General features: G+C 41.3%; 1 protein-coding gene across 6 annotated transcripts in view; it reads left to right on the top strand.

The window, feature by feature from the left end:
• cobl (cordon-bleu WH2 repeat protein) overlaps positions 1-17,311 on the top strand; it is a 67,426-nt gene extending 50,115 nt beyond the window's left edge. For 5 of the 6 annotated variants that reach the window (XM_039805841.1, XM_039805843.1, XM_039805844.1 and 2 more), the window contains 10 exons: positions 1-472; positions 3,825-3,983; positions 7,249-7,561; positions 8,934-9,049; positions 9,397-9,588; positions 9,785-11,382; positions 11,494-11,727; positions 11,973-12,089; positions 14,161-14,448; positions 15,349-17,311. The exon at positions 1-472 is cut by the window's left edge and continues 108 nt beyond it. In XM_039805841.1, the coding sequence (XP_039661775.1) occupies positions 1-472; positions 3,825-3,983; positions 7,249-7,561; positions 8,934-9,049; positions 9,397-9,588; positions 9,785-11,382; positions 11,494-11,727; positions 11,973-12,089; positions 14,161-14,448; positions 15,349-15,432 (3,573 nt within the window). In that variant the 3' untranslated portion in view covers positions 15,433-17,311. The remainder of the gene's footprint in view (positions 473-3,824; positions 3,984-7,248; positions 7,562-8,933; positions 9,050-9,396; positions 9,589-9,784; positions 11,383-11,493; positions 11,728-11,972; positions 12,090-14,160; positions 14,449-15,348) is intronic. The other variant, XM_039805846.1, reaches the window with a different exon arrangement.

The following is a 17,311-nucleotide window of genomic DNA, read 5'->3' as shown; positions in this document are numbered from 1 at the left end:
CCCACCCCTGATAGCCACGCTACTGAAACACCTATCCCAGCCTATCGTAGCAAGGTCGCGCAGTCTAACACTGTCTCTGCTGCCATTGTGGTAACACAAACCGTAAAACCAGTCCCCTTAAAAACCGCAGCGCAACCTCCACCTGTGAGCGCTGCCACCCCGACCCCCAGCTCCCCGACCCCAAGCAACAGCACCACCGACAGCCTGGCTGTCCAGGATTCCAGCTCTGAACTTAGCAACGTCCTCGACGACTCAGACGCTGACCTAGACCAGGCCGTGTCCTACTGCAGCACCCTCACCAGCAGCACAGCGAGCGGGTCTGTGCGAGTACAGCCCTCTACGAATAGCTACAGCAGCACGGCTGCCAAATTAAATCTAGAGGCGACCTCAGCCAGCAGCTCCAGGTCCGAGACTGAGTCGGCCCTAAACCTGAAACTGGATGACGTTGAGAACAACAGACACAGTGCAATGGGTAAATATCTATAAAATGGCATACACTGGCATACACTCAAAAACTAGCACCTGGCACAGATTTTCGAAGCAATGAAAATGAACTCTCTCTGTATGTTAAAGAAGTGAAGTTGCCTGAAGACGTTATCTACCTAGAAAGTGAGTGAATGTCTGCCCTGGAGAAATACTACTACACTACTACAATGTCTGAAACTTAAATTGTCAAGAATGACATACATAACCTGGTAAAAGACTGTGTGTGTGTGTGTGTGTGTGTGTGTGTGTGTGTGTGTGTGTGTGTGTGTGTGTGTGTGTGTGTGTGTGTGTGTGTGTGTGTGTGTGTGTGTGTGTCACGGCTGAAGTACAGGACCTAGTGGAACTGGTTTTCATTTCATCATAGCCTATGAGACAATACAGTCCTTGTCTCTCACCTGCACTTACCAATCCCTCACATTCTTCTTATCTTTCTCTCGTTTTTTCCTCTCTCTCTTCTTTCTCAATCCCCCTCTTTATTTTCCTTTCTATCAAAAATTTAACTAAAAAAAATTTAACTATTAGGATCTACTGGAACTTTAGCTGGCCTTGTATTGATCTTTATATAACCTCGGTAGCAAAGTGAGATTGCAGCAGAAGGCTGTCCTGTCTGACAGGGGCAGAGATGAGAGAGTCGTAGGTGAAGATACCAGAATGAAGTTCAGAGAAAGGAGCATGGGAAGGTTTTGGCCGTGGGGATGACAGCATGCCAAGTTAGAAACTTGACTAGGAGACTAGAGGGGTTAAGGGAGAGGAGAATGATGGACAGGCAGATGAAAGCAAGAGAAAGGATGAAGTATGAGGAGGTTATTGCTTTAGTCAGGATAGAACAGACAGCACAAGGATCATTAATACATTTATAGACCCGGTTTGTTAGAAAGTATTCACTGAGTTCCGATATTTCTTTTAAAAGCCACATTCTCTCCAACAGTCCTACCCACAACCTCAACTTTTCATGCCGAGACCATAAACTAGATGTTCTTTAGTGCAGCCCGACAACTGCTCTTTGTAATAGATAAACAGTACATTTTTGGCAGTGAATGAATAGCTAGTACACACGTTAGGGCTAGACCACAACTACACCCTGCACATACCATATAGGCTGGTGCCCTCATGCTTGTACTGTATAGGCAGAGATAGAAATGTACATTTATTAGGTTTAAATTAGTCTTTCATTTGAATAGGTTTGATTTAGTACTTTGTTAATGTAGGTTTCATGTAGCCTTTCATAAGAGCAGAACTGATGTGTATGTCAAACTGTAAACTGTATGTCAGGGAAGCTTTGTGAGGATAAGGATCTCTTAATTCTAAATAAACAGAGGTGGAGCTTCACACCATTAAACTCAAAGTAATACACAAATACAGAATTACTCTTTAGCATTCTTTTAAATCTTGGTTTTATATTATTGCTTCTTCTAGTGCCTGATATGAGGTAATATTTAACCTTAGCTCTTCAAACTCTATTGTACTGTAGAGGCTTAAAATGTCAATTAAAACATACATCTGTAGAACGAGTAGATCTTTTTTTTTTTACTACAGCTTCAGCTTGAAGCAGAGAAGTCAGGGTAAAAATGTAAATTAGTGGTTCCTCTTTAAATCTAGTCAACACAACCTTCACTAGTTGATATTGACAAAGTGATTTAGGACTTCCACATTAATCACACGGTTATTTAGTGGAGCACCTAAGGCATCAGTGCCGTGTATGTCTGTGTGTGTGCTTATTTCTTTCTTCATGAGAAACTATATGAAGCAGGCAACAATCATTTTGGGGTGGGAGGGAACGGAGATCAAATCATCATGAAGGATTAGCATCAGGGTAATGTTTAGGGTTTTATGGATAGAAAAAAAGGATTCAGTCATGTTACAGCTTGTGTGTGTGTGTGTGTGTGTGTGTGTGTGTGTGTGTGTGTGTGTGTGTGTGTGTGTGTGTGTGTGTGTGTGTGTGTGTTCCAGAAGCTGTCAGGGTTATGATGGTGTTGTTTATCATCTCAGCCCTGCATGCTATTTCGTTTCCTTCCTATTGTCGACAGCAGAGTAAACAGATAAAGTAGCACAGCGACAGCACCTGCTGACTAAGACACAGCGTGCTGATGCACCACTAGTCTTATAAGGACATTTTGGTAGCTTTATTTCAACAGTGCAGTTTTACAGTAAATGAGCTTTGGCCCTACAACCCAATATGTTACCCAGATTGCCTTTGTCCCATTCGTTAGTCCGCACTTGTGTTAGCATCACCCGTCTCCGCTGCTTTGTGTATCATAGTCTGCACATATTACACATCAGTATTCAACTTCTCTTTACTTCCTTTCTTACTGCCTCTTTTTACATTAGCAGCCACATTGTTTTTTTTAATCAAGTCAATTGATACCCTTTTTTGGAATTCAAAAGGGAGAAGGTGTTAGGATGTGGGAGTGCTATTGATTGAATGCTAAATCATACGTAACATTTGAATATTGACATAATGCTACTTTCTGTTACTGATTGACATCACCTGATAGATATTCTGCCTCTAACTACAGTAGTTCACAAAAGCCTTTGTATTTTGCTTTTCTGCAAACCTGCTGTAGTAGGCATCCAGTTTTAAAGCAGTAAACCGGCAGTTACGTGATGAAGCTGCAGTCTTAACTGCCAGATTTTAAAATGTATACATTCTTAATGTCATAATGACTGTGATTACTAAAAATGTCTAACATTTCACAAGTTCAGTGACTGAATACAAGTTGGAAGTTAGACAGAAATACTGAAAGCCACAGTGGCACGAGTATGCAGCTAAATAATAACCGTTCCGCTCCTGGCACACAGTTATTGTTATTCAAGGATTTATCTGAACTGAAAGGTAGCTACAAACACTTGTAACTCGTTCACTTGTTCTTGAAACTCAGCTGATACTTGACCGACCTGTGTTGCCATGGTTGGGCCCTCCACTACATACAGTAGTCAAGTAAATTGGGAACTTCCACAAGAGCAATGCTAAAAACGTACAAATGAATGTACTGATAACATAAGAGTCGCTTACAACACTTTAACAGTGATAACAGCCATGGCTCAGCTGACAAAGGAAGGAGTTCTGCCCACAGAAACTCAAACTTCATCACCAGAAAATCCAGGGATAAAGAAACCAACTGTTTGAATAAAAGGCAGTCTCCACGAAGTGGAGCACAAAAACACAGAAGCCAAGACGTTGCCAGAATAAAAAAAAAAAAGATCTTGACAATCTCGTGATGTTCTTGTGCTACTTTCAGTTCGATAAGAGGTTTGCGTGTGAGATGTTTGTGCCACATTGCCCGTTTTTATTACAAACATGACCATCCGTGCCTGCCTGCATGCTGTTTCTCCGGCAGGATCCCCTGATCGAGCAGCGCCACCCAAACCCCGTCGCTCCCCGGGCCAGGAGCCACCACAGCTTGTCCTACCCCCTACCCCGTCCTTCCCTCTCATTGAGCCCACAGAAAGCAACTCCCCGCAGAGTCCCGTGGAGGCAGAGGAAGCGGCTCCCCAGTGTAGGTTCCTGATAGACTGGCTCTCCCTTTCCTTCATTCTTGGTCTTTCTTTTTCTTCCCTAGAAGCTGGTTTTCTAACTTGTATTGCATTTGACCCAATCTTTGCATTTTTTTCAACTGTCCTTTACTGCCAAACCTTTTTGTGCGAATGTGTATGTGAATACTGCACTCTGTCTGTTATTTCTTCTGGGTTCAAAAGGTCAGGGCTGCGGTCAACACCAATCAACTGGAGTGGCTTTTTTGTTTTGCATTTATACAGTATATGGGAGTATATTAGATGTATAATGGAAAATAATTGTTGAGTGATGCTTAACCGTATGTAAGCCACCTTGTTTTTGTACGTGTTTTCTGCATCACCAGAGTAGATAGTCCAAACACTATTGTTCTGTTGTCCTCAATTTCTTTCTTTACTTTTAGGTTTTTCTCTGGAAGCTGTTTTCTTTGCCATCCCGCGCCATCTCTAATCTCATCTGTTCTTTTCTTTACTCCCCCACCCCGCACCCTGCTTTGTAGTGTACTGCTGTGGGCCTGTGCGTCTGCGCTCCAAACACTGCTGAAGTCTCTCTCTGGCTTGACCCTCCCATCGTCCGACAATCCAATCCAATCTGTTCCCTTTGCTTCTTTTTTTTGGCCCTTCTCATTTTTCTGTTGGACCTCCCTCTGATATTCATCACCCTCCTCTCATTATTTTAAGAAATGTTCTACTGTTTCTTCTGTACTCTTGTATATGTTGTCACGGTCTCGTTGCTAGTATAATTTTAAATCGTTGTCATTTCTATTACTTGCTTTTACTTGGCGTTGCAATGTCTCACGGAAGCCACTTTGCAGTAACCTAACTGGGTCTGTCCTTGTGATGGTCTGGATTTGTGCCTGTTGAGGACACAAAATGCTGCAAGTGAAAGCAAGAAGTGCTCTCTAATTTCACTCCTAATACAGTGCTTTTTTCTTTCTTTGCTTTTTTTACAAATATATGTATATACTGTTGGTGGTTTTGTATTTCAGCTTGATCCGCTGGTTGTTATTGATTATGCATGAGATCAGAGTTAAGTTAATAGTGGACACACAGAATGTGGTCGGAAGACTATACAAGGACAGATGAGCTTAACCCTGGACATATCGGTTACAGGGTGATTGATGAGTGACATGCTCAAATGAGGCTATGAGGCAAGGCCATGCGATATCTCTCAGCCAATATTTTGGTGATGCGATATCTGCAGATCAATAGTTGGACAGCGTATGTTTCTCTCTGTGCTTGTTGGTGTGGCTTGGTTTAGAAATCTGACACCTGAATGCATGCTGCCTTTGGCAATATTAGGGAAAGGGTGATCTATCAATGACATGTTGCTTTACTCTTCCCAAGGAGAGCCCATAAAGAGAATAACACAGTTTGTTTTTGATAGATTGGGTAGGGATCCAAAATGACCCTATTTTCTTTCGTAACATTTCAAAAATGGGTTAATTGTTTAGGGTCCAGAGAAAAACTAAATATATAATTTGGATCTTTGGCTGAAAAACTGCCACACTTGGCCTTAAGGGAAGACTGTATCATAAAACAACTTGTTTACAATTTTGAGCACTATACTATTAGATGCATGCTAAAAAATGCTAAATGTTTTTTTGTGTGGTGACTATGTTAAGGGAATGGAGCCCTTGTTTCATCAAACAACTTGTTCTGTTACGATTTGAATGCAACTATGGTGGTGTCACAGAATCTAATCATTTTATGTAAATACAATATGATTTGTCCTCTGCAAGTTCCCAGGCATTGAGTTTTGGTACAAATGTGTACCTTAACAAGATGTGTACTCATTGAGCCTGGAGAGTTGTGATAATGAACATGCACTTATCTGTAAAGGCAATCTGTGTTGTGATTGAAAAAAATCTGTGTTTGAAAGACATTTTTCAATTAAACAGTTGAAGACTGGATTCAAGATTCAAGGACTTTGGTTTGGTATTGTGCATGGGTTGCCATGGTTGGATTTTGACAAGTAACACGTCACAGTTTGGACTTGCTTGGAGACACTTTTTGCTTTAACTGAAGCATGAAGCAAGACTTTTGAGAACTATGTGTGGATGTTTACTTGTGTGTTTATAATGCAAGCATATACATGTGTAAACATATGAGAGCATAAGTGTGTGTATACATGCACTTCTCCGTGTGTGTGTGTGTGTGTGTGTGTGTGTGTGTGTGTGTGTGTGTGTGTGTGTGTGTGTGTGTGTGTGTGCGTGCGTGCTGAGTGTGGCTGTAGCTGGCATGACTAAGCTGTTGCTGGGAAGGAGCTGGGAGGACAGCCCTGTGAGTCATCACCACATCTCCTGGAACTGACTGTTCTCCCCACACCATTAGGACCAGGCCCAAAACTGACACACACACACACACACACACACACACACACATAGGAAGACATATTGGAGCACAATGCATGCGCAAACTCACAGACACCTGGTATTACAAACAAGGCCACTCACTGTTAAACTCATTTTAAAGAATCCCCTCTTGAGTTCCAGGTGCTGTGCATGCTGGCTGGGCTGCTGAAAAACTAACAAATGGTACATTGATTTTTATTGTCCTGGCATAAAGTGAAACAAGATCAGTAACAGACTAAATAAGTTCTCCGAAACCCACAGGACTGTCCAGAGCATGAGTGCACTAAAGAGATGAGAGGGTATGAAGCAACAATATATTTCACTGGAACCTAAAACAGTACTGTGAAAATCTAATTAAAAGGGTTTGTTTGCAGTGAGTCTGCCCACACATCATTAAAGTTGTTTTATCGAGCCACAAGTGGTTGTGCTCGAGGCTTGTGTTTGTATATTTAGCTTGTGTTTTCTGGTTTGTGTGGTGTCAGAATGAAAGTTGAAAGTTGAAAGTTTTCTTCCATCTCTTCTTGCTCGCTCTGCATCCTTTGCTTTTAAAAAAAAAAATAATAATTTCCTTATGATTTGTTGTGCTGTTTATCTCAATGTTTTCCCAGGTATCAAAAGTATTTTAAGGTTTGTGTATTTGAGAAAAATAAATGAGGCCTAAACATTTTTTAAAGTTAATGCACTGCATGAGTACAAAAATCAACAACTAAGCCCTCTATTATGTCTAATTTTAACAAATATAATTTTCTATCCCAATACAAGACCATTCTCGGTCCTTTAGTTTCATACACAACCTTAGGCCATTGGGAACTCTTTGATTTTTGGATGTTGAAGTTGCCAATAGTTGCAGTGATAACATCCAATACCCATGCTAAAATGCATCTCTCTCCTCTCCCAGCTTGGCTCCACTCCATTCAAAGCTCCACAGCCAGTTGCCAGAAACCAGAAACTGGAACACCCGAGGAGGAGACCACGTCCTTGGGCAGCAGCAGTGGTGGCAGCAGCCTGCCTGACCAGGGTTACGCTGCCTCTGAGGGCATGGCAGAGGGCGAGGACTCGGGCATGGTCAGCTCTCCATCTGACACCCAACCCACATCCCCAGATGGGAGTTTGTCTCTGGATGGAGGAGAGAGATTGCTGGGACCAGTGCGGGACAATTCTAGCGACAGCGATGAGGGATGTGCCACCTGGGGATCAAGATCAAGACACAGGTAGAGAGGAGGGCATGACAAAATCACAGAAAGAGAAGGCATGGAATGTGGGGTTAACAAGACTGAGGGAGTAAAGTAGAATGACATCGACAAACATATACTGTATATCTCTTTTTACCTAATTTATGATATCCATCAAGATGATGTAAAGTCTCATTTAAGATGGTGAGGCACATTAAGACCTCTGCATTGGCCTCAAGAGAATACGGATGACTCACAGTGTCTACTCATTCATCTATCTGGCCTCAGGTCTCCAAGTATTTGCTTTTTCCCGACTCCTACTCATCTTCCACCTCAAATCTTTTTCCATTGCTGTCACCTTTTATTTTTAAATCCATTTTAAGAGATCCTGGTTTCCTGGCAGGCAGGGTGATACATGTGTGCCAGTCACCTTGATGTTGATCTGAGCCAGCCTAAGAACACCTGCATAAAAAAAGTATTAGTTAGATTATTGCATTTGCTGATAAAATTTAGTTTCACACCTGCATTTTCACCTGAAGAGTGAACCATAACTGTAGAAGTCTTTCCACAGTTTTAAACTGTGCCAGTAGTAATAACCAAGAACAGTTCCTGCCATGTGTTATATTTGAGTAGTAGTCGCTGGCACTCTCAACCTTTGTTGCCGGCCTTTCATAGTTATGGTTCTAGGCCCTTATTCAAAATATTTTGTGGAAAATGAATGTTGCCCCATATCATGTTTCGCCTTTTAAGTTGTTGTGAAATGTGTATGGTAGTGTGCCCAAACCAGGGATCCTGAATGCTTAGAAAGACTATGAATCCAGGGCCTGGCTCCTCAGTATTCCAGGAAAGCACTATAACCCTGTTTTCTCAGAATCATTGAGGAAAACAGGACCAATCCAAGTCTCGTCGAAGACAAATTCTATTTGGTTTGGCCTTCTTGTTGCAATTTGTTATAGCTAATATGCCAGTAAGTCATGAGAATGCTCTGTTGAACCTTTGAAAGGAGTAAAGGAAGTTTAAACTGTGGTAATAATATATTTACAGCTACATGTTCCAAAGCCAGCAGGCTCCAATGAAAATGAAGTTTAACTTTGAACAAGCACAAAATATTTAAAACTAACACATTTATTTTCTTTCTTCTACTACTGACCTGCATTTAGCCTTTTGGTTTCTGTGGCTGATTAGTAACGGGAAGTGTTCCGAATATAACAACAGCGTCAAATAAGCAGTTCATAGCAGCTGTTTGGTGGTGACCGGTTGACTGTTAATAAGAATTATGGAGTCATGTATTACGGCTGCTCCTACGCTCTTTTTTTACATTACAATTTTTTTGTGGGACTCTGCATGTGTGTTTTTACACGTGTATATGTGCAGATGTTTGTTTGACACACGTTTTATATACCATCCTCAGGCACAATGACATCAGCCCACAGGTAAAGTCAGGCAGGTTAAAAGACAGCTATGAAGACCCGGACCTCACAGCTCAGCTCAATCAGACTTTGGCAGATTTTGAAGAAAACCTTGCAGGTGAGGGAGCATGGCACAGCATTTATATTTTTTTAATTGCGGTCCTGGCAGTCCAGGTGTACGTTCATCACTGGAATAGATGTATACTGTAGTTTAGTAAAGAATTAAACCTGTTGACCATCATAACACTGCAACACTACATTTGTCATATACCTGAAGTAATCCTATGAATATGCAGTTTCATGTGAAATAGGTTTGAAACGTTTCACATGACTCCACATAGACCACAAGTGACTATTCCAAACTCATTGAATTTTGATAAGTAATAAGCATGGTAAGATTCTTAAAAATCAAAGTGTGCCCAAAGTCTTATACATTAACTCCTTGATATGTTCCTACTTTTCCAGATCACTTAGATATAGCCTCAGCGAAGGAGAGGCCCTATACCATGTCCTCAGACAGTAATGAGGTGCCGGTGTCTGTAGTGGACATGGAAGTGCCAGTCACAGCCATAGATGAAGTACTGGAGGACTATGAATGTCGCAATGTAGAAAATGAGACAAAGTCACTAACCAGGACTGAGTCAGCTGGGAGCAAAGGTACAAAGAACAATATGCCTACATCCATTATATCATATAGAAGCTGAGACTTTAGTGTTTTTGATGCTGTGGTTGACATTTTGTGCCTTTACAGTCCATTTGTTTAGGCTTAGTGGTATCAGTATAATACAGTTAAAAAATAGTTGTGTTTTATTTGTGTATTGAATTCACTTTTCCTTACCCGATCTTATCACAGGTTCAGGCTTTTGTCGCAAGTCCAGTGTGGAGCCACAGAACAAAAACAACAATGCTTGTACAGCTGCTGACAGGAACAAAAGCAGCAGTGCAAATACTAAGAAGCCGTCTCAACCTGAGCAGAGTAGGAGGTCACTGGGGAACAAGTCTATAGCTGTTAAAAAGCAAGAAAAGATGCTAGAGACAAAAATGAAAGAGACGAGCCCCACTGATACCAACAGTGTGGAAGAGGATAAACACAGAACACCGTCAGCAGTGAAATCTAATGTTGACCTGCAGAAACACAGCAAGAGCACTGTGAAAAGTAACGCTCACTCTTTTCAAGAGAAGACGTCCGTTCTTCCACCAACCAGTCAGACATCGGTGTCTGCAGAGAGAGATGAAGAGATGCACAGAGTTTACCAAAATCACTCCAGCCAGAATACTTCACATGGTAAAATCACTCGTAATGTCACGTCACGCTTCGGTTTGAAAACGTTCACTGTGGTCCCTCCCAAACCCTCTGTCATGCATGCTGCTACGGGAGAGCCAGCTGTCAAATTAACTGTCGGTGCCATTAAGATTGACGATCAAGGAAACATGGTGAAAGGTAGTATCTCCCGGAACAAAGTTGGTGGTTCATCAGAGTCTGAAATGAATCCCAGTGAGGGGTCTCCTCTTCTTGGAAAAGCCAAAGCTTTTTGGAGCTCAAATAAGAGACAAGAAAGTGCTGTGCCCCACAGCAAAGATCTCATTGTCAATGCTAAGGAGAGCACAGATGGCCTGAAAAGTACTCCCACTGCAATCGCAGTAACTACTTTAAAGAGCAGTAACACTGAGGAACTGAAAATGCACACTTCACTTTATAAAAATGCCCAGCCTAAAGAGATGGTTAAAGAAGAAGCTAAAGAACCAGTGAGAGCCGTCAAAGTTGCAAAAGAAGATCGGGTAGAGGTGGAGAGCAAGATTTCAGTGTCCAAAAGTGCTCAACAGCCAAGTAATAAACCTGTCCTTCCCCCTCCTATCCTTCCAGACCTGAAAAGAGACCTGTCCTTCCTCAGACCATCCAGGCGAACCTCAAGCCAATATGTGGCATCTGCCATTACTAAAAACACCCCGAAGACCTCAGCTAAACCCAACTTCATCCCTAATGTACACGACTCCTCTGCTTCTTTTAAAGCACAGACTGTCAGTTTCCAGAGATCAGGTCGGTCCATAAAAGTGAATCCACACCAATCTTCCGAGTCATCTTTGTCAGATAATAAGGAGAATGACTCTACTTCCAAATCCAACCCGCCTGGTCCTAAGAGGTCTATGAGCCACCCAGAGCATGTGTCAGATGGCCAGAGAGATTTGGGAGAAGTGGGACCGGACACCGGTGGATTTGGAAGTTGTGTTGGATCCACCAAAGGAAGCTCTAATATGTTGGAAACAGAAGCAGCCAAGAATAGGCACATTCACTCTATTGGGCCAATCCAAAAAAATATGATCGGCGGTAATGACAGCGATAATATTAAACCTATTAGGCTCAGAAGCCCCAGCCCTGCGCAAAGCAGTCCTCTACACTCATCTGCCAAACCACCCACAGCTCCCAAGGCTGTATCCCAAGGCCAGCCAAGTGTGAGTATAACCTGTATTAGAAATATTTCATGTTAAAAACTATTTATTTATTTTACACAAAGTTGTTGCTGTGAATTACAGTGTAGTCAGTACTCTACATCTTGTCTTCAGAACCCAAGGGACATGGCCAAGGCAGCCACTCATCTAACACCTGATGCAAAGCCACATCCTTCTGTCACAGTGTCAGACAGCGGTGTGACCCCTGGAACTCCACCGGTAATGGTGTTTGGGCCAACTAAAAAGTTCAAACCAGTGATCTCTAGATCTCCTGAGAAAGACACGTCTCTGCACAGCAGCCTGATGGATGCAATCCAGACAGGCGGAGGCAGGGGCAGGCTCAAGAAGGTAAGATAAACATTGGATGGATGGATGGATGGATGGATGGATGGATGGATGGATGGATGGATGGATGGATGGATGGATGGATTGATATGATTGATGGATGGGTGGATGGATTGGTGGGTGGGTGGGTGGATGGATGGACTATGTTCCTAATTTTGCAATTGCAGCTAAGTGTTGATGATGATGGTGTTGGCAAGAAAGAAGACAAGAAAGGAACAAAGATTTAAATCTTTTTATTTCATTATTAGGTAACCACTGCTGGTCCCAGCAGCATGAAGAAAACATCTGATGTTGAGGAGGAGAACGAGAGGTCTGCCCTTCTGGCTGCCATTAGAGCCCAGAGTTGCTCCGGAAGGCTGAGGAAGGTAATACTATCTCCGTTATTTATGCAATATCACTCCATGTCTGTCAATATGAACGGGGGAGGGGCATGTAGCATTTAGCATTTACTACAGGGCCTGCACTTGTGGCTGTATACTCTTAACTCCGATTCTCCACTGGGCACGTCTGTGCTGCGTTCCGGCTGCTTTCCGGTTTTGTTCCATCCTCCGCTGCGCGCCATACCACACCAGGAGCGTCTCAGAAGCATAGCGTCTTGCTGTTCCACTCGCAGATTTTAAGTACTCTACAGAACAATCACGTGTTTATTAAGCTAGTATCTACCTTCCACTCCAGGCACCCATGTAATTTAACTCCATGCCTTCTCTCTTCTGGTGTTGTCCTTAAAAAAAAAAAAAGACCTGTGATGTTGTATTATGTTTTCAAGATGAGTCTCTCGTTGTCTTTGGTGTTCTAAAGGAGACATAAACGATATTGGGGGGGTGTCTTTTGGTAAATTGACTGGATAGTCTCGCTGTTTCACTTCCTGCCCGGCTTTTCGAACGGCATGCGGAGAGACGCTTCACGGACGCTTCTGGGACGCGCTGGTGGAATATCAAACATTGACTTGAATGGCAGCGATTGCTCGCAGGGGGCGCTGCACCTCCGGAACGCAGCGCACACGCGCCCGGTGGAAAATAGGGGTAGGTCTTGTTGCGCATATAAAAGAACAAATAATTACACTTAAAGAAGTATGGCTAAGAAGTGTGTTTAATAGGAGATGTAAATGCTAAACTTTTTGTCTGTATTGTTAGCTAGTTAGCAGCTCACAGAACCATGCATGAACCCAGTTGTGCAAGCATGGGAGTCTATTTCCATCCCTGTGTGTGGACTGAGCTGTGGTTTGCTGTCATGTAAGAACCCATGTGGAATGAAAGAGGCAGCAAAACGTGCTGCTGGAGCTGAAACATCTGCGGTTCTATTCTGGAGGTTCCTTACCAGAAGTGGAATTTCTGGAATGCTGCATGACTAAATCATGTCTTTAAAAAAAAGTAGATAAATAAAGAAAACTACATAACTATGCACAATGGAGTTAAAAGAATAAATAAGATTGAGTAAATAAGACTGTAACCTGGCAATCTTTGGCTCCTCTGAAAGGACATCGACCCTCCCTTCCCACTGTAAGCAGGCACTCAAAACAGGCATGGTAGCGGCCAAGATATTGATTTTACTCAACTGGAAGTCTCCATCATCTCCTTGCTTTAAGAGGTGGCTCAACGAAATGGTTTGTGTTTCTAGGATGGAACAGATTCGCCTTATCAGAGGGGATGCACCAAACTATTATGAGAAAGCGTGGAAACCATTTTTGGCTTTACTTGATGAGACCTAAATGACCAACATATAAAACAGGCTTTTATGTATTTGTATGGTTTTATATATATATTTTTTTTCTCTTACTCTTTTGTATTTTTTCAGCACTGACTAATGGTTTGATTCTCCTCTCTGGGCCTTTTGTGTGTGTGTGTGTGTGTGTGTGTGTGTGTGTGTGTGTGTGTGTGTGTGTTTGTGTTGTGTGTGTGTGTGTGTGTGTGTGTGTGTGTGTGTGTGTGTGTGTGTGTGTGTGTGTGTGTGTGTGTGTGTGTGTGTGTGTGTGTGTGTGTGTGTGTGTTGTGTTGTTTTGTTTTCTATTTATACTCCTTATGGTATCATGAGACAGGAAGCACTGGACTACTTTGGTTATTGTATATATTCTCATATAGCCTCTGTCTTTCTTTTATTCCTTTATTTACTTCATGTAACAATGTCAGATGCTGTATACCCATCTTGTATGTAGGTTTTTTCTATTTTTTGTTAAAGTTTTAAAAAGTTAAAATAAAATATATATAAAAAAAAAAAGAATAAATAAGATAATTCATATAAATGTGAAAAAAAACATAAAATGCAGAAAGATTAGAAGAGACCGTATTTGTTTAGAGTAAAGAGTATATGTGTCAGAGTTGGAAATGAGATCTTGAGCCCTTGTGTGTTAGGAGTGTAAGTTCAATTGCACGTATGTGAGAGCAGCTGGCCTGCCGCCTGTGTTTGTGTGTCTAGTTACCGATGTGTCACTCCCTACAGACCAAATCGGAGGCTGCTGACGAGCTGGAGAAGTTCAGGAAGGCAACTACTGAGGAGGAGGGAGGTGCAGGCCCTCCCTCTTTGGCTTGCACTTCTCCTCCTGTCTTTACCCCACCACCACCACCCGTGATTGCACCTCCACCTCCTCCTCCTCCTCCTGTCTTGCCTCAGGCTAAGCCTAGCACTGTGGCACATCCAAGTGCTAACGCCCCTGTGAACCCTGCCTTGGCCAGGGAGGCTATGCTGGAGGCCATTCGCTCTGGATCGGCTGCTGACAGGCTAAAAAAGGTACTAATACAGAAAAATGCAGCAACTATTCACACCACAGAGTGAAAGTTGTTGCAAAACTCCCAGGCATCCTTTATCTACTCTGTGTAAGCATTATTGGATTTTCAATTTTCAATTCTACAGTTGTTTTTGTGAAAATACAGAGATGAGGGTATAGAGTTACACTTAAATACATAAACTGGAAAAGAAATGAAATGATAAACAAAGATAGCCTAAGCAAATACAGTCCATAGTTAGCATTAGCACAGCAAGTGATGAATATCTCAATGATTAGATTTTCTTTTTCATGAGTCTCGGTGCACAAGACGCCATTATTTCACCCAGAGAGACTCTTATCGAAGAAGAGAGAGAAAATGAGACGGACATGAAAATAGGCAGATGGAGGCAAGAAAGCCAGAGGCAGCAACATAAAAAAACATTGATTTGAACCAGTGTCTTCTATCTTGTCACATGGTCTGGTTTTTATCATGTCCTGCCTCGTTGAAAGACATCATTGGCAGAACAAAGCACTCCTGCGGTGCAGCAACCGGCAAACTGGAGAAGAATCGGAGCTTGTTACACTTTCACAGGTTCATCTGACAGCCATACTGTACTGCTTTGTGAATATTTTTCAAGAAGATAAAGTTCAATTTCAGGTCAGCAGCTGTGTAAAGTTAGAATTGACAGAAATGTTTTCACATTATCATTTTCGCGTCATTTAAATCAGACAGGAACAGCAAAGAAAATAAAGTTAAATTAACTAATACAATCTTTTTAGTTTAGACATTTCTTTCTGTAGATGCCAAAAAAACAAACAACACACAGCCTGATATATTATTTTCAGCATGCCATGAATTATTACCCCTGTCATTACCAAAGTGGAGAATTACAAACATGACATGTTGTGTCTTTTTTAACTAGGTTGCCGTGCCCTCAAAGACAGTCCAAGTGAATGGCAGACTGGGAATAATCCAAGCAACCTCCTCAACACTCCCTCAGCAATAGGACGGGAAGCCCACATCACCGCAACAACAGATACATTCATCATTATTATTAATTCATTTCAGTTTGAATTTTTTTTTTTTTTTGTCATTGTGCTTTTAGAAAACTGGACTGAGTCACATTTGGAGTGAATGCTATTTGGAAGTTTTGGGAAACTTGATATGATGCGTGACACAAATACCGATAGATAAAATGATTTCTACATGCCATCTAGATAAACTAGATTATTCAAAAAGGGCTTCACAGCTCTGACTGTCGGTCTGGGGTCTTATGTTTAAACTGATGCACTAATGCTCAAAGAATTTAGTATAAAAGGGGAATAATTTAAACACTTCTTCTTGTGTGTTGAATGTTGCTCTCTCTTAGTAGCCAAACATCAGTAACATCTGTCTGATAAAGGTGTCAGAGGTGAAAGGTTTGCAGGTAATTCCACTCATAATATCAGATCCCTCGCTTATCTTATAACAATACTTTAGTGGAAAGAGTTTATGTCCATCGCGGTTCCTAAACATATCTTGCCATCTAGTACTTGAATTCAGTAGTTTTAACTGGAACGTTGTACAAAATGTGTGCCAATGAAAGCAAATTTAAATGTTTTATGCTACTTTTTTTTTTCCTTCTGATATTTTTATTTTTTATTTTACCACAGTTAAGTTATGGCTGCCTCATACTGTTGCTCAGTCAGTGTTATGTATATGATGTTTGCTGTAAAAATTCTATATGGGGTGCAATAAGTTAGATCTGATGATGTTTTCAGATTTTAACTAATATTTGGTTGAATAATTAGGATAACTGAAGACTTAAGTACACTTGAGAAAACAACGGATACGGGATTATCCACTGACAATGTTTCATTTTTTTTTCTTTTGTGTAAAATTGTATTTTATCCGGATCTGGTCCATAATGCCAACTTCTACAGTTCATGGCTCTGACGAGGAGTAAGATAGGGGTGGCTTACTAGTGCCTTTTAGCTCAATATACTTATCTGACCTAGCTGCTGTTTTAAAAAGACATTGGCATACATGGTCAGTGTCCTGCAGAAACTTGTACAGCAGCGATATGACTGACTGTGCCTTTGATGTAAGGGAAATTAAGATTAACCTTTTCTTTCTTTGACATTTCAACATTTTTGAAGCACTGTTATAGTATATCAATGGTGGATGTCACCATGAGCAAAGAGATCAGTTAACTAATCAACAAGTCAATATGTAATGGCTATGTAATACAAACCACCAGTTTAGGAAAGCAGTAGTTTAAGTTATCTATGACTTTGATTTAGGCAAAAAAAAATGCTCCACTGTAGGTGAAGTTTACAGTATGGAGTAGCTTAGGTTGATAAAGGGAGAGTGGACCATTGCCATTAAGTGGTATCCTTATGGATAAAGGAGGATGTCCATGCTGAATCATCTGTATGAAGAAAAACCTAGAGCATCCATAGTCAGGTGTAAATGCTTGCTGCTGTGGATTGTGTGATAAATCTGAGTAAAAGGAGTTGATTTCCTATTTTTATAGATTTATTTTAATTCATACTCAGTTTCTACACTCAGAAAATATTTTTGTTTTATGTTTTACCCTGAGAGTGAAAAAATTAGCTTTTCTGTTTTTTTTTTTTTTTTCCTGACTAGAATAGAATATGTCATTCCTGTTAGATGGTTTCATCTACACGCAATATCCTACAGCACGTTGTAGCATTGTATATTTTGTAAACTAAAGATCATCGCCGTGAAAGATTTGATTTAAATCTTTGGTAGAGAGCTATTTCACTGATGGTTTGAACATTTTATAAGCTATTGCTTTTTAAGTGCACATTGTTTTTGGGAAGGTTGCACACTTATTTTATCTACCCCAATTTTTTTGATTTAATAAATGATTTTGCAATCAA

This window comes from Perca fluviatilis, chromosome 7 (genome assembly GCF_010015445.1).
Source record: "Perca fluviatilis chromosome 7, GENO_Pfluv_1.0, whole genome shotgun sequence".
In the NCBI taxonomy this organism is placed as follows: domain Eukaryota; kingdom Metazoa; phylum Chordata; class Actinopteri; order Perciformes; family Percidae; genus Perca; species Perca fluviatilis.
Note: the sequence above shows the minus strand (reverse complement) of the source record. Positions and strands in the feature narration are given on the sequence as shown.